This window comes from Chaetodon trifascialis, chromosome 1, assembly GCF_039877785.1.
Source record: "Chaetodon trifascialis isolate fChaTrf1 chromosome 1, fChaTrf1.hap1, whole genome shotgun sequence".
Lineage (NCBI taxonomy): Eukaryota > Metazoa > Chordata > Actinopteri > Chaetodontiformes > Chaetodontidae > Chaetodon > Chaetodon trifascialis.
Window position 1 is genome coordinate 8,466,001 of NC_092056.1, and position 25,247 is coordinate 8,491,247.

Below are 25,247 nucleotides of genomic sequence, written 5' to 3' on the forward strand. Positions count from 1 at the left end.
ACTCACAGACACACGCCCACAGAAATGCTATAAGACTCAGCAGAGCTCTCAAACTGTTTCTGCAGTCGGCAAAACTGATCAAATCTGCACCGCCAGGAAACTAATAAGCCGTGACAGAGATGTATTATCTCTGTTCCTCAGATGAGGAGGAGGAGGAAGGCTTTTCAAAGAGGCAATAATCCACTCAGTGTTGTACTGGGGACGGACCTTTATTAATAGATACAGTAACCACAATGTGTGTTGGTGAGACACGTGACAGGAATGTTGTTGCCAGCCCTCGGGCAGAATGGTGAATAGGAACTCCTGTTCTTTACCTCCGTCTCAAAGTGCTGCTGATGCCTCAGAGCCCGTGTGTTGCCTCGCCGTGACAGACATCGCGTCCTCACGTGTGCTGTAAGCTCGAGGTCAGTACTGACTCTCTGCCGTGCTTTACACTCTGCTGTAAATCACACCTGAGACAGTGTGTGTGGGGTTTGGTGGGTTTCTCAGGGCTTTAAACGTACCTGCAGTTTTGTGGTGATGCTCTCGCACTCCGCCATGAGCTGAGGGATTATCTCCGCCTGCTTCCTCAGGTTCTCCAGCTCCTGGGGAAAAACATTAGAAACGAGTTAAGCACTATAACAAAATCACCAACCAGCACCTCTAAACAAACGAGATGTACCCAACATGTTAATTAGTGAGCTTTGATCTGTACAAAAGGCAAAGCGTAAAACCAACGAGGGACTATTTCTTGTCAAGGAGAAGCAATTTCCAGGCTTAAAAAAAAAAAACAAACGTATGAGATATAACCTGTGAATTCACGTTTTCCTAAATAAAACCGACAAAATTATTATTTAAATCTGAAATTATAAAGTTAAGCAGAGTACGAATCACACGCTTACTACACGTACTACAGGTGGTACCAAAAAAGTATTACATTTCAAGACCCAGCTGTGATTCGGGTGCATTTCCATTGTTTTTAAGATGTCAGCTCATTGTGTGCTGCCCACAAATCAGGTAAGGAAAAACGAAAAGCAAGCTTAAAGACGAGACTGAATGAGGTTTGTTTTGCTCTCACTGAAACACATTATCGCTCTGAAAGTTTCATCCCTCGGCTGCTTTACGCCACACGCGGCGCACGCAGCATATGTCATCGCCTCCAGCACCTCCTCGCCAGGTAATAATTGGCTAAGTCTTTGTAGTCACCTGCAGCAGCTTTGTTGTGTTGGTTCACGGCTGGCCAGCGCTGGGGTCAGCGCCGCGGTGAATGCTTAATAATTCATAGGCACGTTTTTAATTGGAGGAGCTGAGCGCGTGCATTTCTAGAAGGAGGGTGAGTCACTCGGCGGATGAGCCTCTGTGGACCGTCTGCTGTATCAGTGCTGCGCAAACACTGAGGCTTCCTTCGGTCAGTTAGGAGCCTTATGGCTGATGCACAGGACTGTGGAAACGCTGAAGCCCCCAAAGGACACGAATCTTTGCTTATCATCTTGTAAAATCCGCTCCAGCTCTTTGAACTCCTTCCTTCCTGTTGTTGTGTAACATACACTGCTCTCGAAGGAAAGATTTATATGTTCTATTAATACTCCGGCTGCCAGGTGCTTAACTAGAATATCCCAGACTCACATTTTACCTTGGGGAATTTCAAAGGGTCTTTACGCAGCACAGCTATAAGCGGCGTGATTTTGCAACACTGTGATAAACACCGTCAAATTCAAGATAAACGACCATCAACAGGAAATGAATATACAACATATTTGAGGACTGATTGATCATTTAAGTCATTTATCAAGTAAAAATACCAAACATTTGCTTGTTCCTGCTTCTGAAAGGTTTGGATACGCTGAATATCCTTGAGTTCTGATTTTGTTGATCAGACCAAATAAGCAATATAAAGGATATATTGCTAGAGTCAATTGATTAGTGATTAATCCTTTAATTCGTTTTTTCAAATAAAACCCACACATTTGATGGTTCTAGGTCCTCTAATGTGAGAATTTGCCACTTTTTCCTGTTTTGCATTTTACTGAGTTTGCTGTGATGGGACTGTGTTGGACAAAATGAGACACTTGACGACATCGCCTTGAGCTCTAGGAGAATGTGATGAGATTTCCTGGTGTTTTATATACACAACGAATAATGAAGGAAACATTTGGCAGATTAATGGAAATAATTGAGTTGCCCTGATGAAAAAATCACCTTGGGACTCTTTTTTTCCCTCCATTTTTTAAATTTCATTGATTCAAAACTTAATGAAGAGGCTAATTAACAGAAAAAAACTGCAACCACTATTTAGAGAGAGAGTGTGCAAAGCTTGATTTGCTGCAGTGTTCAGGTATAAATCCAGTGAGTCTATTTGTCACTTCTTTGAGGATCAGACTGTTGAAAAAAAGGGACTTGATACATACATGCATACACGAAAAGCCACAATGAACAGAGACAAATACTGAAATACTGTCTTTTGCTGCTGAATGGGAGATCGTTACAGATTTCTGTATCTGGTTGGTTCATCTTTTCCTCCACTTCACCTGTGCCTCCCCTTCATGACGGGGCGACACAGTCACTTTAGAAAAAAGGCAACGAGACTGTCAGAGATTGCCAGGAGTCCGTCCTAATCATTTGTCTGTAGACAGAAACAAAATTTAACCGGCAACGAGCAAAGGTCAAAAGACAGTGTGGCCGAGCGAGGCTCATCCTCATTAGGAGTAACAGCACCATTAGGCTCCGCTGAGCTGACAGTCGGCTAGTTTGGATTATGGATGACTGATGCAGTTGACATAAGGCGATGCCACTAATGGAATTTGTGCCAAAATTCCCTGCTGTTCTGAATAGAGACAAAGTCAGTGGATGAGTTTACACTCCCCCTCTCTGACCATTTTCACAGTGGAGTTCAATTTTACCAACACAGGACAAATATCAAGTAAATTACTGAACAGATAAGCAGCACAGAAAGTGTGAAAATTTGAGACAAAAAAACAACAACGAGCAGTATAAAGGTCTGGGTTTACGTAGGTAGGCGAAGAAAAAAAAAAAAAATCGATCCATACAAAACCCAAGATCCCACAACAAAACCTATCATTTCCTATGGAGGTATAATCACCTCCTGAGGGAGAGGAGTGGTACTGTGCAAGAAGAAGAGGCGAGAGGCGAAGAGCTGGTGAAATGTGAGAGAATGAGGAAGAGAAAGTAAGAGGGTAACTTCTGGAGACAAGGGGGTGGAGTGTTGGCCTGAAAACTGTCCTTTCTATGATGTAGAAAGGATGAAGGGGACCGAGCGAAACATCAGCATTCAAGGTCCAGGGTTTTACTCGCTCTTACAGTCACCCCTGCTCTCAACACTGCTGTTTCCAGACAGACGTTCACGTGGACGCCTCACCTGCTCCTTGTCGTGTAGCTCAGCCTCCAGCTCCTGCACTCGTACGCTCAGCTGGGCGTTTTTCTGCTTCTCCTGATTGGCTTCATTACACTGAGCTTCTAGCTCTGCAATCTACACACAGAAACAGAGAGGTGCCTCATGAAAAACTGAGAGAAGCGGCCAACAGCCACTTTGTCTACCCATCATGCATCTGTTCATTTGTATTTGTGGAATATGCTCTGTCTTGTAAGTGGTAGCAACAATTAGAGATAAACCTGCAGCAGGTTACAGAATGTATCAATGCAACACCAGCCCAGCTGCAGTAACAGCCCACATTGATTATGAAACTAAAATGATTCTATTTATAGGGGACTCTGGCGCAGGGACCACAGAAACTAATAAAATGTACAGTGGTTTGCTCGCTGTTGAGAAAGTGGTGAAACCCTCTGCGCAGATATTAACAGATGACCCAAACTCAGAATCTGTTCAGTTTGTGATGTTTTGAGTGCAGTTTGGTCCTTTTCTAGAAGAGTTTCGAACCACCTTTTCTGCCAGCAGGATTGATGGGATTTTCTACTTTGTTTTGCTTCCCTATAGGAGTGCATGACTGTATTACCTTTTCCCTGAGCGTGTCACTCTCTTCCTTGCAGGTACTAAGTTGTTTCTTCCAGCTCTCGACATTAGCAGAGGACTCCTGCAGTGCGTCCACCAGCCTGGCATTATTTTCTCTTAGAGTCTGCAGCTCTGTTTCCCACTTCTTGGCGTTGGTGTTGCTGCCAGACAGGAGAGACAGAGATACAGGGGGAGAGTTATTAATGGAAAGGAGAATTTAGACAGGTTACTGTTGAAATGCCTGGGGCTTGTGCCCACTGACATGACACATAATGCTTCAAAATCCTTCCCATCATAACTATTTAATTAGCTGTGATGTACAGCACGCTGTCAAGAGATATTTAGACCACAAAAGAAGAAATAAGTGGGAAAAGTCTCACAGGTCTAATGAGCTGCAGCCCTGATAGACGCCATCATACAGTTTGTTATCTTTTCAGACCGCAGAGTGTGTGTTACTGTCTTATCAATAAGGTTGGAGAGGTTGTGATGTATATTTAGTATGCATCGCTGTTCCCTTCTGTATGCATGGCTGGGTTGAAGTGAGCCGCTCTCCATCAAATGTGGACAGACTTGCACCGCAGCATTCTGCAGTCCTCGGCTGTTTTGCCGCTGTGACACACTTCCACAAAATGAAATCCCAAAGCCTCGTGAAGGCGTGAAGAAGGGCCGACAAAGACACACGACAACTGTGGTTTTCAACTACAACTACACAAGTCTAACGATACATGGAAGCTGAATGCACTGCGAGGAAACAAATGTCTTTCTCAGTGTTTTAAACGCACAGCGATAAGCTTTAGTTTAAAGCTCAGTCATTTCCAATTTGACACTGATTATAAGGCGGAGACACTTTCTTGAGTTTAGTCAGATGTTCTGAGGAATTTCTTCATGCATTCATGCATTTTAGGATAAACTTCCACCAACAGACACAATTATGTACGAAAGGCAACGAAATCAACTCATGTCTTTAAGAGATAAACATTTTCATCTGAGAGCATAAAAAGTGTAACAAAAAAAAAAGTACTTGTAGTAGATATATTCTCTCTCAGTGTAACATGAGACACTAGCAAGATAAAAAAGGGTTTGGGTTAGGTAACAGTGCATAATTAAGTTAGGTATTAGGGAAATATAAAATGAGGATAAGGATGCACAGCATGTCAGAAATCAGCCAACCAAGTAAATATCCATTCATTAGTCATTTATTATTGAAACTTCCTCCTCCATATTTGTTGAGCTGTATACTTCCATGGGGCACATTTTACATGCTGTGAGTGAACTGACTCAAACACTTTCCATCACTCAAGATTGTGGGGGGGCCTCTGTTACACTGGCACTTTTCCATATAACTGGTACCAAATTACACTGCCCTGGCCAGGAACCTTCTTAAGAATGTATGATTATATATCTGCTCCTTTTTGAGGAAATGACCTGTAAAATAAACCCACACTGCTCGTGCAGATGTTCATTAGTCTTAAGTATTGCCTGGAAAGGTCTGCTAATTGGTCCTTTCTTCATCTCAGGGCTTTTATCCCACCTAGATCAAACATGCCAGAGATGTTTTTGTCATTCTCATTCTGGTTAAATGTACTCACTGTAGTTTTAGTCGACTCTGATGCCCTGGGGTTATTTTAATCCCATCTGGAAGCACATCTGGTGTTTCATGCAATTACCAATTTATACGTTCTGCATCTGGATTATAAAGGCCAGATAAGCGAGTGGTGGAGTGGAGCAGTGTCACTCTTTAGATTAGATGATTTCTGAGCCCTTTGGGGACGTGATATCATCCCAGCAGTTTGGTGCAGAGACAATTAAAGCGCAAGAATTGTGTGAAAGCTGCTGTCTTTGGAGTTAAAACGATATGATGCCCCTTGAAGTAAGCTTTGCTGTATTGTGGGAGCATTCGGATGACTCAGTAAAATGAATGTCTTGCACGGCTGACTTTAAATTGTTTATGCTTTAGTAAAACCCATGTGTTGGGAGGATACCATTTGATTGCGATGGCCCCAAAATGAAAGGTTGTAAATAAGCAGGTGTAGTTTATTTGAATCTGACTGAGTATTGTGATTCAACAAGAGTCATACAGTGAGTGCTCATAATCACAGTGAAGCATTGGTGCATGACTCCTCAAACAGTATCTGCTCTGCTTAGTTTACATTCAAATAACCAGATTCACATCACCTGTGCGTTTTCTGGTGCCACTCCAGAGGTTTGTACAGTTTCCACATTATCGCCAGCTGCAGACTAATGTGTGATTTATTTGATCATGATGAGACAATTTCAAATTTAAAAAATATTGCTTAACTTTTTAATCAAATTGATTGATAGATCATGGATAGATTGCAGTAATGCTATTGATTACATATAATAAGATGATTGTATCATGAAGGGCAAACACATGAAGAGCAAATAAGTTGTGCTGCACAGTAAAAACGTTCTTGTGATGTTTCCCTGAAATGAGACCTTACCTCTGCTCCACAGCGCTCTTCAGACGCTCATTCTCGCTCTTCAGCACAGCAGCTTCTGGACCGACGTGAGATATTTTCTCATCATCTGTCCCATTAATGCTGGACGCCTGGTTGGTGGAGGGCGTCTCACGTCCAGACTCCTGGTCGGAGACAGAGGGGGACGTGTTACGGTTAAGGGCTGGTTTTGATTCAGACAAAGCTCACCTGCAGCTTTCTGACGGTCTGGGTTAAAATCTGTTAATGCGCCTCATAAATCCAGGTCTGACTGCGAAGAAAGGGCTCTGGGCCTCTTTTGGTGAAACGCTGTAAACACCCCGGCACATCAGCTATGACAGCGGAAGGGTGAGGGAAAACTGTTGCCAGTATTCATCATGTCATATGGCCCAGCAGCTTTTTGTGTCTCAGAGCTGAGTCTGATTCCTGCCATCTGGAGTCAGAACAGGCAGAGAGCAGGCCTGGCAGCTGATGACCGGGCAGTGACTGCTGGATCCACCTCAAAAAAAAAAAACCTGAAAAACCTTCATTGTTTTATTACTCTCACTGGCTTCCTTATCCTTTAATTTCTGTGGTGCTTGCGTGATAAGAATTAGCTTCGGATGACCTTTGACCTCTCATTGATGATGAGTCACGCTGTTACATGAATGATTCCTACAATATTCCACACAAGTTTCATACACCCGTGTTCATATAAATATTTGAACTTAACTGTTTGAATACTTGATTGTGCCAGAGGTCGTTTCTAAACACAGAATCTGCACCTTTGGCGTTTGTGAAGGAAAGTGAGCTTAACCCAAATGTTGTAATTTATCACTTTCTCTGCAGTGCTGCTAGTTCTCGCTCTGTAGAGGCCGACAGTGACTGTGGAGGAGACAGTTAGACAGCAGAGGTGTTGTACTGAATCAGAATTTCAGACAGCAGAGAGATATAATTTTACCTGGGAGTGATTACTCAACGTCTCCACCTTCTCTTGAGATTTGTCCCTTGCTAGCTTGGCTGCTTCTTTTACCTCCTGGAACTTCTCAGCAAACTGAAAGTATGAGAGAGACGTTGAAAGAGCTGTGACAACTCTCACACTTGAGGTTGAGGACAAACACATAAATACATGCTTTTACGAGATCATGTGATGCTGCAGAGAGGTTAGATTTCTCACCTTGGCCAGTTGTTGCTCCGAAGCAAAGCCCAGGCCAAACACAGTGTTGGCTCTGCTGTCTGCCCACTGGCCAAACTTCTGCGATGTCTTGGTGAACGTCATGTTGGGTGTGATGGTGCTGTTGATGATCACCTGTTAGGACAAAACAACCTATCATCAATTTCTTAGCCATACCGGAGTAAATCAATACAGATGCACAAACTTCCAGCATCGTCTTCAGGTCCGTCAGACTGCCTCACTCCCTCAGAAAAAGGCCTGCTGCTTTGAAAGTTGTGCTTCTTGTTCAGCCAGGACATATTAGAGAAGGAACTCCAGCAGCAGCAGCGCCGACGTGATGAATAGTCCTATTGATTTAGCAAAGTACAATCTCCTGTTGTAGCTCCATTCATGCCAGAGTAAATCTCTAATACCTTGTCCTTGTCTTCCACCATACTCACAATGACAAGTCTGACTGCATTTGGCATATTTATTTATTTATTTTCTCTGAGGATGAGCCACTTCATAAAAACAGTCAGATTCATATGCATGTTTGAGAGCCTCTCTACAAAGCAATCATTAAGTGCTAATAAGTACTCCTCTCCCTGGAAGGAAATACATTTTATACATTAAAAATAAAGTGTATGAGTTTTCCTCTGTTCAAGACGTCTGGGGCTGAGCATCCATAGTTTCATCTGAATTGACAGGTAGGCCATATCACACAACCAGGTCTCACAGTCAAATGAAAGATGGCGTCTTAGAGCCACCAAAAAAACTATTAGTCCAAAGATGGCTGCTGCTTCACAGCCCTACATATTTTCATAATACTGTACTCCTTGAGGCGTCTACTGCCCAAATGAATAATGTAAAATCCTCCACTTTGGAAACGTGGTCACGTGCAGCAATGCAAATGCATTTTAAGCTTCATGGGTCATGAACAAAGACACGCCATACATTACGCCTCACTGAATTTAATATGGTCAAGCAGTCCATAGAGACCACAGGGGGTTGGTGGTTGTGAGGGTTAAGCGGGATGCATCATGTAGTGGGAGGGCATGAGTGGAGGCAGATACTGTATATACTTGTATGCATATGAAAAACATTTCAGTTATGTGTACCAGTCATCTTGTTCCACAGCTACAAATAAGTATTTATTCACAAATGATACACACAAGCAGACACGAGCTTGTACATGGTGAATGTTGACCCACTAACCTCTAAGTAGTCAAATTACAGTCTCCATGCTTGTTACAGTAGACATTCACCTGTTGTAGCTATGCAGTGAATGAGCTGCCAGAAAACATCTGCTGCAGTCTAAAACTGGAACCTGTGCACCAGGCAGTGACAGTGGAAATCAACAGATGCTTCAAACCCTATTTCAGTCTGCGCAGACTGCATCGCTGTAGATATACGTCTCATCCAATATGAACAGCTAGGAATGCGTGTAAACAACATTTAATCCTGTGCATGTACACAAAGCCAGTCTGGCTACCAAGATATAAAATAACTTAAAAGCAGCACATGCAAATTACCCCAACAATTAAGAAACAATAGAAGACAGTTTAATCACAGTGCAGCCCTTGTTTCATAGCAACATGGCTCTGAACACAGGATTCAAGAACTCAAATTGCTGACAGACTCGTGTCCTTTTCTACGCCCCCACTGTCTCCCTCTCCATCTTTTCAGTGGCTGAGGTGTTAAAACACTTTACACTGCATCATTACTGGACACAGAGACCCAAAAAGCAGAGACTGAGCTGAAAGAATGAGCACATTAGCACGCAATCAATACCCTCTTAGACATTTGTGTCCCGTTCAGAACAATGCTAATGGTTCCTGAAGAGTGAGATCACTGCACACACACAAAAAACGACCTTATCAGTGTCAAACACTGGAAAGCTTACAGTTGCAATCTCTGATTCAGGCGGCATTCCTGCATCAAGGGGTTATAAGGAGAGTGCCAATTTACCAAGGTGCCAATGATCTGATTTTAGAATGATCACTCGCTTTCCGAGGCTTCATCAAAACAAATGCTACCTAATTTCCTCAGTAGAGGAAAGGGGAAAGCCTGAACAACACTCAAACGTCTCACCATAAACAGCTAAGTGAATATTTAACAGAGCACACCGTGTTGGCTCAAAGAGAAGTGTTAAGATAACATGAAACTTTAATGATCATTGTGGAGAAACTGGGCCGTTGCTGCGGGATAAAGCAAAAATGAAAAGGAAAGAATAAGGTAAACAGATGGTAAACATACATAAGCAACCATTTAAACACCCACAGACAGTAAAATATAATGTCATATGTTGTCAGTAAGCCAATCAGAGTCAAGAGTTCAGGTGCTAGTTTACCTGTATGGACACATGATATGGAATCCCAGCTAATGATCTATAAGCTACATGCAGGACTACCTGGTTTGGCCCCACCCCCTAATATTCGTGGGCCCTGTGACAGTATGCTGGTATGTATGAGTGTACGTCTCGGTGAGGGAGTGGGGGGGGGGGTGACGGAGGGGAGAGAGGAGTGACGCTGGCAGCTGTGCCGGTGGTGAGCCGGGCTCCGGATCAAGTGGCACAGGAGGCGCGCAGAGCGAGGCTCGGCTGGCCAATGGCCTGAGGGTCAGTTAGAAACTCAGAGACAGCCCGGAGGTTACTGGAAAAATCTTCCTCGGCTGATTATGTGTCTGCAGAGCGCACAGAATCTGCAGAGTCAGTAAGTAAGGCAGGAGACGAGGAACATGGGAGAGGAGTGTATAAGGGAGGGAAAGAGCTGCGATCACTCGTCAAGCGCCACATGCCAGACGACTTTATCAAGCTTTTTTTAGGACGAGTAAAATTGAAATGTCTTGGATATCGATCTATCTTGTGACCCACTCCCACTCAGAAAACACTGAATATTTAGTTTGTTTTAAAACTATCAATAAAGTCAGTATTACAATACTTATAACGAGTACCACACCATTTTACCGTGGTCAATAACTGCAGACTTTAGTGAGTTCTAGCTGAATATGCAGCACAAAGCCTAGTTTCTGAAGGCTATATCTCAAAATAATGGTGACAAATGGGCAATGAGGATAGTCATGATGATGAACAGGAGGAACTGGCAGCCATGTTATGACTGAAATAAGGCCAAAGAAAGACGAGATGATGGTCGCGGTGTCCTCTATCAAGGCGGACAGCGAAATGGAAAATTGGGATTGCTCATCGAGAAGAGGTGTGACGAGGATGAAGAAATGTTCAATGTTTCTTGTATGTCTGCCAACTGCTTTAATGACCTGATGCATATTAGCACACCATATATCAAGGGCTGCAAAAACACAGTGTTCCCTGGTGGCAATGACGCAGGTTTGGAGGGGTGTTGGGGGGGCGGTAGATAACATTAGGTGAGGTGGAGCAGATGGGGTTGGGGGTTCGATCCCCGGCTCCTCCTCTTTGCATGTTGAAGTGTCCCTGGGCAAGAAGCTGAACCCGATGAACAGGTCAGCACATTGCATGGCAGCTCTGTCGGCAACAATGTGTGAGTGAGTGAGTGAGTGAGTGAGTGAGTGAGTGAGTGAGTGAGTGAGTGAGTGAGTGAGTGAGTGAGTGAGTGAGTGGGCGAATGAGAGGCCAATTATAAAGCACTTTATTGTGCAGTCCATTCACCGTTCAATCTAATTTAGCTTTGTGACTATAGAAGTAAGGACTATACCTATAGCCATTCTGATTCACTTCTTGATGATGTTCCTCACCCTGATGGCAGAACATGATTATCTAATCGCCATCAGGCGTGTTACTAAGGTGTGGCTTATTTAACATACCAGTGACTGGGTCTTATGAGGACAGTGGATCTTGAAGGAGGCCTGAAACGTCCTCTACTAATAGAAATGCATATGGAGCCACTGTAGGCATTGTACAACAGTTCTTTTCTACTCTCAAAGTTGTCATATTGACATTTAAGGTGTGTTTGATTGAGTCACGATGTAAACTCAAGCATTGAGCAACATGCAAGAAAACATTCCTCGTTTGTTGCCGGTGGCCTGTGAGCAGCACAGTGAATTAAATGAGTTTTTCTCCAGTCTATAGTTAACTGGTAAAGATGAAAAGGCAGCACTGAAATGTTCTTTCAATCATTATTCGCTCTTCTGATGGTTTCGATATTTGTGATGCATTTGCAAAGACACATAACAAAGCCAGCTTGTTGCTGCATCCACTAAGCCAGCAGGAAAAGAAAGCTCGCTGAGCTATGTTTTCATAGCGGGTGAGCTGCGGTGCAACTCTTCCTCAGAATGGATGCTCCGAATGGGCTTCATTTCATTGACTGTATCACCTGATTTTAACTGAGTTAGCTGGATGTTTGGCTGACTGCAGAGTAATATTCTCAATATGATGAAACTACTCATCGTGTGGACAGCTATAGTTGACTAATGTATGTGGACTCGCAGCTGTAGGAACTGTAGTTACATAACCTTCGAAACGAGCCACAACTTAACCGTGCAAGCGTGTCAAAGGTGCACTGTGGTGCAGAAATTAATAAATACATATCGCGCTTTAGATGGCATTCATGTTTTTTTATGTATTTGCAGTCCTAGTTTGTTTTCCCTGACAAAACAGTCAGTGATTTGCAATGCTGTTTGTAGTACTGAACTTCCTGATGTTGGAGATTCACACGAGCTCAGACCAGCTTTGGAGAGGGAGCATCATAATCCTCATGGATGATTGCTTGGAGGCTTGTATTCAGGGGCTTGATATTAGTGATTCACCCAAACTCCAACTTCCATGAATGGGGCAGTCATGTTCCCTTCATCCCCAGTGAAACAAACTCGTTTTCCTGTTGGAAACTTAATGTCATACAAGTAGAGAAGCCAATACAGGGTGCTTGGCTACAGGGGGCTGTAATATTGACCTATACGTTAGACTAGTTAAAAATCTGGCAAAACTACCGGCCAGAAACAAATTGAACAGGCTCACTTAGAGTCTTTTTAAATTCTTAAGCTTGACAGAAACATGTCTTTCAGTGCCCAGTCCCTCAGCACATGAGCCAAAATGTTAATTTTGGACACAGGCTGGGAGAGACGTACTATGAAATAAAGAAAGAGGAGGGAGTTCAAGAGATGGTAGGATGTAAAAGAGAAAAATATGAGGCAAAAAAAAAGCACAGAATAGTCAAAACAAGAGAAGAGTGGAAAGTTTTTTTCCTGTTAGGTCAGAACACTAGATACTTTTAATAATTCATAAAGTACAGCAAGAAAACTCTTCACCCTGTAATCAGAGAGCTCACTACATCGCTGTGTGGGAAGCAAGATTCAGGATGAGCGAGAGTCAAAAGTGCTGATATGCTCCTCTACTTGCCATATCATCATCAGCGAGTTGCCTGGTCATCACGGATGGACGAATATAAACTGACGGTCTGTCAGAGTTAGTGTGTACAGCAGCACAGACTATTCTTCTGGACAGACCTGTCTCCCTCGCAGCTAGTGCACAAACTAGAAGCTATATTTAACATTTATTTGATGCGACTCAACATTTCCTCGCTTACGGTTACTTTGCTCATACCGGCATCGCTTTGACTCACTTAAATTAACTGGAAAAGGGGATAAAATGGAAACCAGCAGGACTCGTCTCTATTCAAATTGAGATACCATTTTATTTCAGAAATTTTAATTGTCATGGCTCACATATAGCTACTGCCTGCAGACATTTTATGACACATACTGCTCTGTTACTCTAGGCTGCAGGAGAGTGGAGAGACAGGAGGACATGGAGGATGACAGCAACGGGGAGCGAACACCTGGCCTTGGGGACAGAGAGGACATACCAAAAAATAGATGTGTCTAGCCAGAAAGAAAGTAGATTTCCAATCTCTTTCTTACAAAGAAAAGATTATTCTTTAAAAAAAGGAAGGACATGAAAGATAAAAATGCAAGTAGTATGGTCAGTGTTGTAGCTCTGGAAGTGCTGCTTGATGGCATAACAGATTAAAGTCTTGCCTCTCTGGTTTCTAGCTGTGGGAATAGAGCGATTTTGAAGCTAACAGAGCTTGACTCAACAAAGCCATGCAGGAATAGAGAAATAACACATTTTAAATTAAAGATCTTTCTTACTTTAAAACGTCCTGCAAAGATGCACAGGAACATGTTTTCCTGAACTAATGATGCTGACAGCAGCTCTTTATATTTGAGCCAGGCGGGACAAAACTTAGTCAAACCTACCAGGCAGATTTGAATAATATGAAATCCAATATGCGGTGTGCATTTATTTGTCACTGTTAAGAGGAGCTTCTCCTTAGCAGAAAATGCTTGCTATGCAAATACTCTGCATTCAGATATATATACGGCGAGCTCCTTCGAGAGCCACCCTTCAGCTGTTGAGTTGGTAATCCAAACGTTGAACTCAAACAGAAAGGTGCATGATAAAAGGGCCAACTATGAGGAAATAAACAGGCCCACACCGCTGTCAACCCGTGCAGTCTCTGAAGAGGCTCTGCAGGTCATCTGTGCGATTTGAGATTGTGCGAAAGGTGATCGCCCGGCAGTGTCAGCAGAGGGATGCCGCTGTCATAACCCTCCTCCACTTTCCTCACAGAGAGAAGACTCTGATCGCCATGGAAACACATAATCTACTCTTTCAGATAGCAAGAGAAGAAGGAGGTGTCAGTATTGGATGCAGGCACACGCATATGGTGTCTGTTATTGCATGCATGATTTAATTTCCACGTCACGCTCAGATTCCAGAAGAAAAACATGAAATCAGTTCAAAAATCAGTGCAGAGGGATTTGACTGGGAGGGAGGAAGGCTGAGCCGGTGGTGTCGCTGTTTGAAAGCTCTATCGTCCTTGAAGTAGGACTACTGTCAGCTGCTTGTTGACAACAGCAAATTCAGATAATTGAGCTTAATTGACCCTCTGACAGGTATGCAGCTCGTGGCTGCTCTTGTTAATTTGCTGAAAGGGCTGTTTGCTGATGTTCTGACTTTGACTTTAATCTCCATGTTACAGTTCTGACATGTGCTGAATGGTTAACACGTATTTGTAAGCCTTTCATAAACATTTATCTTAACAGAGGCCAATTTGGCGAGACAGCCCACTAAATCACATATGAAGTGATGCTTTGTGAGCCTATACATGAATATGTGGAGTTGTGAACAAATGTAGATAAATGTAAATATGATACTCTGTATGGTGTACATCTATTCTTAGCTCTCATGCTTCAGATACATTGTACACAGTATTCTTCTTTTTCATGTTGTGCTGTGTGACACTGATTTTCCTGCAAGGGAACAACATTTATGTTAGAAACATTACAATTAGGGCTGAGAAATAATTAGCATTTAGCGACTCCAGCCAAATGGTATCATGGTGATTATTCTATATCATTATTGTCTTACACATTTCTGTCCAAATTAGTGCTGAAAAGGTTAGTGATTAATCAACTGGTTTAATGTATAATCTTGAGGACTTTCCTTTAAGTAAGTGTGTGTTAAGTCAATATTGCTGAATGAAGTCACACAAAGGCGCCTATGCCCCACTGATTAAAGTATTGCAATATTTATATAATTTTGAAGTATTATGAACCGAGTGTCGGTCTTGACATTTCCTGCTGCTGCAGCTTTGCATTAAAAACACTTCAATGGAGAAACACGAGTTGACTTTTATTGTGAAGTAGTCATGGGAAATACAATGTGCCTGTCAGTGAGTTTTACACTGGCTGCTTTCGTTCATTAAAAATGCGTCTACGTAACAAGAAAGCGGATCAGTTTGAAATATTGCGGAGACAAATGGAACAAGGAGGAGCAGCCACAGTGAGCTGCAAACCAACTTCAACTTCTCAGCCAGGTAACGACTCCTGTTGCTGTGGCCTACAGTCCGCAGACTCGTGCCACGTGCAGCATCAAATCAGATCACGGTTGCTCACAAAATCATGGAAAAGACCAACAATTGTCTAATTTCTTTTCTCTCTTAAAAACAACAAGGCTTTTATTTGCTGCCCCGAGAATTTTGTGACCTGCAGTATTCAAGCACAATTGCAGCGACCACCAGTAAGCACAGGTGTCGCCAAATCAACCAGGACTGAAATCTTCTTAAATTAACCAAAAAATGTTGATAATTTAGATCTGTATTTCATCGTTTTAGTCATTTATCAAGATAAAATGTTCTCTCTAGTGCAAATGAATGATTCTGGGCTCGTCATTAAAAACTTCTTAAATGTTGTTTTGTACATATGAAGAGCGACAGCAGCTTTGAACAACGTGTGCATACATCTGCCACATCCATATATGCTGATAATGCAAAATATCCTTATCGATATCGTGATATTGATGTCAATCGTATAAGCCAGCCTTGATTTCAAACCATTGAAGGGAACCCAGGCAGCCTCAGACGACTTGCCTCACATCCAAAGCAGGAAAATATCAAATGGTCAAATGTTAGACTGATGCTGGTCAATGGGAGCTGCACACGTAACATTAACACGCTTCATATTTCCTTTTGTTCAATTGTGGCTTTAAGTGCTTCTTCCTCAGCCTTGACTGTCTCTCCTGAGAGCAGTTAAATGTTTCCCATCATCTCATTCTGATATGATTACACACACAAACACACACTCATACACACACATACCTTGGATCCATCCACACTGATGATGCGGTAGCTGTTACGCGTGCTGTCGTAAAAATAGGAGACTGTGACAGCCTGCTTGCTGGCGGGGACCCAGTTCTTCTTGGTAGTTGGGTCGATTTGGAAGACGTGGGCCCTGGTGGTGTAGATCGGCTGCTCCCTGGAGAGCAGAGGACAGAGGACAGCGTGAGAGAAGGATCTGTAATATGTAACCACGGATCAAGTCGACATCCACTGATCAGTGAAGTGCATTTCATAACATTTGCACACAGTTACTGTGTGTGTGTTGAGTTCTTAAGATCTCTCCATCACATTATGCCTGCAGGGACTCTGCTGTGTCTCCACAGATGCACAGTCCTGGGAGTTTCAGTAGGGATGAGCAGGTGATAATGTAACACAAACCCTAAATCCTTAGAGCAACCCAAAGCCATTAGCACATCAACACCTCCTCCCCTCTAAAAGGTGACAGTAACACATATCTACAGTAGGTGTTTGTGTGAGACTGAGCGCTTCTATGAATGTGTATGCACTCACATCTATTGTCTAATGGAAGATTTTCCCTGTGCACTGAGTACATCTGAGGCAATTATCTACATGTGTTAACACAGTCAAACAACAAAAGACTCTCCTGTTGTCTTCTCAAAAAAGACCAACTTCAAAATTTTAGCTCAGTTTTTAGTCAGCAAAACCAGAAGCTTAACGTTGCTCTTAGGCTCTTGTCATTTTTCAGAGAGGAAAACAAACACAAAAAGCTGCTTAAACGATCTCTGCACACGCCTACACTAACGCCAACATGTCATTCTGATTATACATCTTTATACTTGTCCATGAACTCATTACATTTGTAGTTCAACTGAATCGTTTTGTTAGTGTATTTCATGTACTGGTGCAATGAAACACACGTCATTGAATCTGACATCAGCTGTACTTTTATAATAATACAAACAGTACAATCTGTTCCTAAAAATCTGTTTTTTCAGCTGATTGCATTTTTTTTTTGGCTGACACTGACAGTTTTGTGTTTGCCACTCTGGGCTGAGTGACTGTGTCAACTTCACAGGAGGCATATTTCAATGGAAATGAAACCATCACCAGTACAGCCAGCAGTTAGGACCGTCCTCTAACAGCAGCAACACAGTGATGAGTGATATGAGTACTACGAGGATTAAAGGCATTTAAAGCTATTAACATCAATGGTAAAATAATGTTTTGATTTAAAACCCTGAAATTAAACCTGTAATAAAAGCAGTGGTGAATCACCTTTATAGAGCAAACTACAGCTGTATTGGGACACATTATGTTAACATGACTTCCAACCTTCTTGGGAACAGTAAGTACATGAAAACCCTGCTGAGCCTCTTTCAGCCATCTCAGTGAACACTTTTAGCCATTATTTCACATGACTCACGTTGAGTTTCAGCTCTTCCTAATGATAGTGCTATATCTGATCATTTTTTCAAATCCAGTGTTGAATATTCTTACTGAATCCCAATCCTTCTGAGTCCATTGTGCCTCTATCTACATTTAACTTGCAGAAAATTTTAAGTAAAAAATACGCACATGTGGGCGTATTTCGCCAACTTAGAGCCAAATCCCAAATGGAATTAGCTCTTAAAACCCAACTCCACAATGACTGTGATGGGGGAAAGTTCAAAGTCATGTCATGTATCTGTGAGAGGGTGAAGTAATCGGCCTCCCAGCGACGAGCAGCTCGCTGCCCATGTGATTCAGAGGAGCAGCAACGTGGGGATGATGTTAAACTTGAATGACTGCAGACTGACAAAAACACAGAGGAAATGCTCCTCCTCTTTATGACACACACAGACACACCTTCATCTCTCTCTAGACACTGATTATCCACTCTCTGTCTCACACACACACACACACACACACACACACACACACACACCCAAAACACAGATACACCATAACCTGTCGACAGTTGAAAGCTGTTGTGAAATATGTTCAGAAAATCCTCTTCTCCTCTCTGTTTTCTGTTTAAAGCATCCAAGCAAACAGTGTACTACGCATGAATACTATGAATACTACACACTTAACTGCTCTGGTGTAGTATGCAGTTAAGAATATTTATAATGTACAAATTTACATCTGCGACACACGGGGAAGCTACACATGTTTAGTCCAGTCTTCACATGCTTGCACTTTTTCCAGATATGAAGTTAGTTTAAAAACGCTGCCGTTTTAAATTGGGATGCGATGTAATTTGGAATAACACTGCTGATGCTTCCAAAAACCCAAACCATCTATATTTGAAATTTTGTCATAGAGCATACCTTACACCAAGAATTAGGCATCAAATGAAACTGGTCCCTGACCCATATTGCTCTTTCTGCTCCCCTGGAACTGTTGGCTCCTTTATTCATGTTGTTTGGGAATGTCCAGGGATTTTGGATTTCTGGGGCAAGGTTATTAATACCCTTACAGGAGTTATTGGGGTGATATTACCAATGGATCCTGTTGTCTTCTCTCATCTTCTAAATGACAATTCTCGTCTTCACCTCATGGATAAAGCACGCAAAATCCGGCTGGCGGGCCTAACTGCAGCCAAAAGGATTGTAGTCCAGCGCTGGAAACCTCCGCACAATATTTTACATGCTTACTGGCTCTGGAGTTTTTTGGACATTTCTTACCTGGAACTATCATCAGCAAGGATTAATGATTCAGGACCAAACACAATTTTAATGTGGACAAATCTGATATCTGACTTGAAAGGCCTTTTGTCTGAAGGACTGCTCTGATCATCTACCCTGCTGGTTGGGGGGGTTGGGAAACCAAAAACCTAAAATGTAAATGGCAGTTTGCTGTATTGGCTTTTAGCCTTTTTGTTATTGTTCCAATAAAAAAATGAATGACAAAAAAAAATAAAAAATGTTGCCGTTTTGTACTTTTCTCGCTTTACCAGATTCAACACCAGCCATGTTGTCACATCCAAGAATATTTCTAGGACACTGTTCAAGTGCAGCTTGTGGTAAAAATAACCACACCTGCATGCATCACGCTCATATTCTCAGTTCCATACAAACTATGCGGGCACTCGACACCGACAGAACGCCATTGCTGAAAGCGAAAAGCCATTTGCACTTCCCTTCGATGGCAGCACTTTACCCGGACTGGACCCAGCAGGTTTCAATTATCCACTGCAAGTTCTAATTTGAAAAGGTGAGTGCAGGAGGTGGTGACGCTCTCCTATAAAGTTTCAAGAGTGAGGAATAATTAAGTCAAGTGGCTGGATGAGAGGGATTAGAGGACGCCTCGAGAACTCCATAACAGATGCAGGTGAAGAATATGGCGGAGACGGACGGGGACGGATTTATCTCGCTGGCCATAAAAATGTGAATGTATTTTCGAACAGGGCGAAGTTTACTTGGTGCACACTGCTTGTTGCAACACTTTACAGCCTATGTGGAGAATTTGATGCTTCTGTCTTGTATCTCTGTGTTTCTCCTCCTCTTCTTATCTTCTTATCAGTGTAATTAACATTTCTTTGGTTTGTCCTGGCACCTTCCGCTTGCCCAGCTGATCCCGGCCTCTTCTTTTTCTTGAAAACATGTTCTGGGATGTTTTCTTCGCCATGGGTCTAAGGGTACGGTCACACCAAAAAGTGTCACTGGAATTCATTCATGCGTCCTCACGCAATATGCAAGTAGTGCTGGAGGCTTCATTGACTGCTTGTGCACTGGATTGCTAACTGAACCATAAATTGAAGTGCCACATGGGGTTTTCTTGTAAACAAACAAGAGTTTCTCACCAAAATGCACTGTGTGCAGCCGCGAGGCCTAACAAATGTGAGGAGTGCATTTCCTTCCTAATAAAAGATTTGCATCTTTTTTGTTTATTTATTTTAAGTCCTTCGTTGTTTACACCCGTGTCTACTTGCTTGGTTAGACCGGTTTGTCCTCTCAAAGAGATGCTTGCTGTCCTGCACTTAGTTGTTCTGTTTGGATGCATCACTTTTCACTTCTAATTCATGACTGTCACATTTTGGTGGGCTTGTTCTCTGTTGAGATCAGATCAGGGGCGACTGGAAAAGATTTGATGATACCTGTGATCACTCGTCTCCAGCGCGCATGGTCTCCCCTCTCGGTTACAAACATGCTCCCAGGAGAGAGCTTCCCTCACAAACTTCCTGCATCAGTTTTGAAATCCTGATACTTTCTAGTATTCCTTCTTCCTGCCATTTACTTTCATGACATGAAGGGTTTCAACAAAATGTGTGGGCACAAGGGCTCTGAGCTGGACAGAGTGACACAACCTCAATATGCTTTGTACATATACTGCACCTTTTAGAGCACAAGATGGCGCTTAGAAAAACAACCCAAATCCAAATCATCTGAGAGCACGTTCTTAAAAAGTCACCAAAATCATTCCAAACAAACAGCTGTTAAAGCTAACAGAAACATAAACACATCTCCTCCTGCATGGCAAGGCGAGAGGTTTCATTAACAGGGTGCAGATGGTGCCATTGTTGTTGTAAAGCATGACAACGACTTGCAAAGCAAGTTGTCAAGAGGACATTTGGTCCAGTATTACTTTAATGCCCTTCTATGAAGTCCCGGTGCAAATAATGTCAGACAGACATGCAGGCAGCCAGCAAAAATTCATGAGCTAATAAAGCTTTTGCTTCCATTGGGATTATGGTTCTCACAGAAATGAAAGCCTAATAAATTCACTGTCCGCTTTAAGCCTAATCTCAGTCTTCATCTGTTTTGGGAACAACAAAACCCATTATACAGATCACTGTTGTCACTTTACATACACACATGCACGCACACGCACACACACAGGCTGACCTTTGCAGTGGCCGTGTCTGGAGCCAGCTCACACTGGCAGGGGAAGAGAAGTGAAAGGCCACTGCTGAACACATGGATGCACTCACACAACTGTTGGTGGAATCCAGTGATCTGCTTTCCTCAGATAAAAAGCATTAGGTTGATTGATTTTACCGGATAAAAAAAGAAGACGACATTTGGCACTTTGTGGCCGCTGAATTCTCTCTCTCTCTGCTCGGCCTCCATCTGGTGCTTTAAATAATTTACAGGTGTATGTGTGTGTTTCTGTGTGTGCGTTTCGGGGCGGGGGGGTTTGAGTGAGTCCACGCTGTCTATGCCTACGTACACCTACGCACCCACCTCAGGCCCATCCACACTGATGATGCAGCAGTCGTGTTGTGTGCCTGCGAAAGACTAAATTAAGAAGGAAAGAAGGTGCTGACAGTCAGACACCTGAGGACGGAGTCGAACTGTTGACAGGATTGTACCTATACAGTGAAGGAATACACATCTGTTATGAATCTATATCCCAAAAGTTATGATTGCACACAAACTCAGACGTGCAGCAACTGTGATTTCAGTGTTGTGTGTGAGCAGTGATGCACGACTAAGCCCGTCTGCTTCTTGTTCTCTTAAATCCTGTGAAATGTTAGCTTGATCACTAGCGGGGGTTTACCTAGACACAGCATTCTCCAGAGTTTTAAGTGAAGTTTGCAAAAGAGAAGGATAATCCTGCTGCTTAAAGACGACATCTTAAGATGACGCGGGATGACACCGTGTGCTGAGAAGAAGTGTGAATAGCAGCAGGAAGCTCGTATCTTCGGCTGAGAGTTAGGATGGTGATTTTAATGCGAGGGGGTTGCAGTCACGTTGCATTTGTGTTCTGCTACACCTGTGGGATTCAGGTACGTAGCAGCTTCCACACCGAGTGAGAAAACAGCCTCGTCCAGATTCCTGAGTTTAAGAATCCACTCCAGGCTCACTCCCCAAACAAAATTTCCTCATCAGTCACAGTCAGCCCTTAAGATATTGATCTGTGTTTGGGGAGGTCAAACTATGAAACGTCAAACCTCCAACAGGCTTTAGAGCGTGTGTAGCAGGTAAGCAGTGGTTTCGGATATGTGCGCAGGGACATTCGTCACATTCCTGCAGAGGCTGAACGTAATGTTACTTTACCGTCTCCAGAAATCAACACAGATGTGAGGCAGCATGTATAATTACACAAAATGAGATAAATTAATGGAAGGGTTGGATGAATGACAGTGCTGTAGTGCTCAGAAATGAGCAAATGAAGAGGTAAACATGCACTTATGCAAGCTGTATAACTTGATTACTCTTGGTCCTTTCACATGATACACTTTAATAAAATGAGCGGAGGCTTTTTCTTAACTGGCGGTATTAATACCGAGGTGTCAAGTCTAACTCTAAATGGGTCAGCGGAGAGATAGCATCAACACACAATGTCTGGGTTTTACACCATGTTTGGAGTGTGAAATGAGCAGAGGACAAATGAACTAGCCAACTTATCCAGGTACTATTGGCTGAAGACCCACAGGCACAGTGAGTGATGTTATAATATGATCTCTTCACTAGCGAGACAACATCTCTTTGCCAGTGGGCCTTCATGAGCTCATTGGCCTGTTTAGAAATATTTTGTCCCCCTTTGAAAGCAAAACACAAAGCTGAATAGACGCTTTCAGTGAAATGCAGCACATTAATGTCTGCGACCTGATGAAAACACACGCAGCACACAGTCTCATTAACAAAACACAAAACTTTGGGAGCATTCAAAGTCTTTTTGGCATGCAGCACATATCACTCTACCACTAAGTGCTGTTGTGTCAAATTCTCGATTGTCAATTTGTCTCCATGAGACAGGCAGCAAAGAAGGACAATCACCTGACTACATCAGTTACTTAAGATAATTATATTTCCAGCACAATATGTAGAAAATGCTGTCTATGATCCCAAGTAGTCTGACAAATAGAGGGAATTTGTATTTCTGTCTGTTCAAAGAACTTCATGACAAAAGCTGCATTAGTCACTTGTCAAATACCTACAGTGCATTAGGGGGAGGAACACTAACACGTTTCATTCCTCACTTTCTCTGCAAGTTACAATTGACTTTTCTGTGGCACTGAGTAACAAAAGAACATCTTCTCCCAAATCTGTCAGCGAGGGAAAATGAGAAACTCATATCTAGGTCACAGGGTGCACAGATCTGGTGACTATGGCAATATGAATATAGCAAATTAGAAACAAATGTGTTACGACGACCAAAGCTGCATTCATTTGCGAACATAAAAAAAATAAAATGGATTTAATAACTTGAATCCTCATTAGCCGGTGTAATCCTGTTCGTATGTCAGAAGAACAGAGTTGAGGCTCTCCGTCATTTTTACCTGTGAGGCCTGCTGGAGAGCAGAGCTGCCTTATTAGCGAGAGCGGCGTTCTGTCTGAGCGAATGAGCAAAGTAGGCAGGAGAGGAAAGCTCTGTGGGATCATCACTACAACACCACCTGGGCTTTTATCGCAATAAACACGCTGCTCTACTAATGATGTCAGGAGGTCAAAGAAGGGCGGGTTTGCCCACAGATACCGTAGCGGGCAATAACCTGGACTCCAACATCCCTGCAGACTGACACAAATGCTTAACAGGTAAAAATCATGAAGGTCTGAGGACTGAAACTTTAATAAAGTGAGTGCAAGTGATGGACAGCGGATGGGATTTTGCTTTGCTCAGCTTCATTCGCTAGTAGAATACATCACTCCATTTGCTGTGTTGTACTGTATTTCATTTAGTGCTTAAACGATTAGTTAATGAATCAATTAGCTGACTGGCAAAAAAAAAACTTAACAGCAATTTTAATAACTGGTGAATGACTTCTGCTTTTATCTTATGGACCCTCAAATTATTATGATGACTTTGACAAGTTGAGAGCGGTTCAGCAGACAAGTTTTTTTCCTCTCAGACTGTTGTATTTGAAGGATTTTCAGAGCCCCGAGGAAGTGAAGTAAGCAGGATTTCACAAGAAAAAGCAAAAAATATATTATATTAAAAATATTGTGCCACAGTACATATTTAGCAAACTTTTGTCAGACTTTTTTAGGGGGTTGGAGGAGCACAACTGGACTAAACGATGAGTCAAAAACATTGTTGTTAGATTAATCAATTTAATTATTAGCTGCAGCTTAAATTCATTGTTACTCTGCATTTTTACTATATGGCTAATGTACTCTTAACATTTGTATATTTTAACCTTACCATTGTCTGTTTCACATTTTTACTGCCATTAATAAAGGTGACCTTCATTATTATTTCCAATGTTTTGGCAGCATACAGTATACTGAACTGCCAGTACCTCATGCCAGTACAGCTCATTAAACTGGAGAGAGAGAGAGAGAGAGAGAGAGAGAGAGAGAGAGAGAGAGAGAGAGAGAGAGAGAGAGAGAGAGAGAGAGAGAGAGAGAGACAGTCCCATGCAACGAAGGCAGTCTGCCAGATTCAAACCAGCAACTGCAGCAGGTCCTCCTCCATCGCACTGAGGAAAAAGGATGCAGAGCCCAACTTAATCTGAGAGCTCGGAGAAAAAGGAAGTGAGGATGTCGCCACAGAAGCGCAGCATGGCAGCAGATGGCCTCCTAGGCCTCAACCATCTGGTGAGGAGACGTCCAATCCGCCGTCAGTCTGTCCCCTTTCATTTACCCATGATTCTTAAACAGTTAAGACCTGCTTCTGCCCCCACTTCCTCTACAACCTTCGTGTCCAGCCACAGACTGGGAACACACACACTCCGATTAGGCTAAGAGTCCCCTCTCCTGCCGGGCAGCCAAGAGACCCACTGCCATGTCACATGTCACAGAGCCTAATCAATGAGTGTTAAGCCCTTAGCTGTCACTCTCTGGCCAGCCAGGAGATTATCATCTATCCCTGTGTTAGGGCTGCTCCAAGGGTGGCTTATTTTAAATAGCAATATGCTGATTGCATTTCTGTCTGTGTGACCGCTTAAGAAGGGGCTCTCGGGCAATCTCAGCTTTCTTTTGGAATAATTCCAGAGATGCAGCGCTTAAGATGCAAAACTGTACTTAAAAACACGATTACCATCACTTTCTTTGCCACTCTTATCAGAATTTCCTCACCCTCTTTAAATTCAGCAATCTTCAATCACATATATTTGACTTACGGGGCATGCTGCACAAATACAGGGTTAGAATTTGGAATAATACCACAGCATTGTGCTTTATAAATCATGTGGTAATGGCGTGATCAATAATAAATGTGCCATGGTCAAGAGGGTACTGATTGAGCACATGATCAATGATCAAATACCTACG

General features: G+C 42.7%; 1 protein-coding gene across 1 annotated transcript in view; it reads right to left on the minus strand.

The window, feature by feature from the left end:
* homer2 (homer scaffold protein 2) overlaps positions 1 to 25,247 on the minus strand; it is a 31,044-nt gene that overhangs the window by 3,015 nt on the left and 2,782 nt on the right. The window contains exons 2-8 of the mRNA XM_070959266.1: positions 16,126 to 16,282; positions 7,559 to 7,690; positions 7,343 to 7,435; positions 6,409 to 6,548; positions 3,951 to 4,107; positions 3,356 to 3,466; positions 504 to 584 (exon numbers count right to left, since the gene is read on the minus strand). Coding sequence (XP_070815367.1) covers positions 504 to 584; positions 3,356 to 3,466; positions 3,951 to 4,107; positions 6,409 to 6,548; positions 7,343 to 7,435; positions 7,559 to 7,690; positions 16,126 to 16,282 — 871 coding nt within the window. The remainder of the gene's footprint in view (positions 1 to 503; positions 585 to 3,355; positions 3,467 to 3,950; positions 4,108 to 6,408; positions 6,549 to 7,342; positions 7,436 to 7,558; positions 7,691 to 16,125; positions 16,283 to 25,247) is intronic.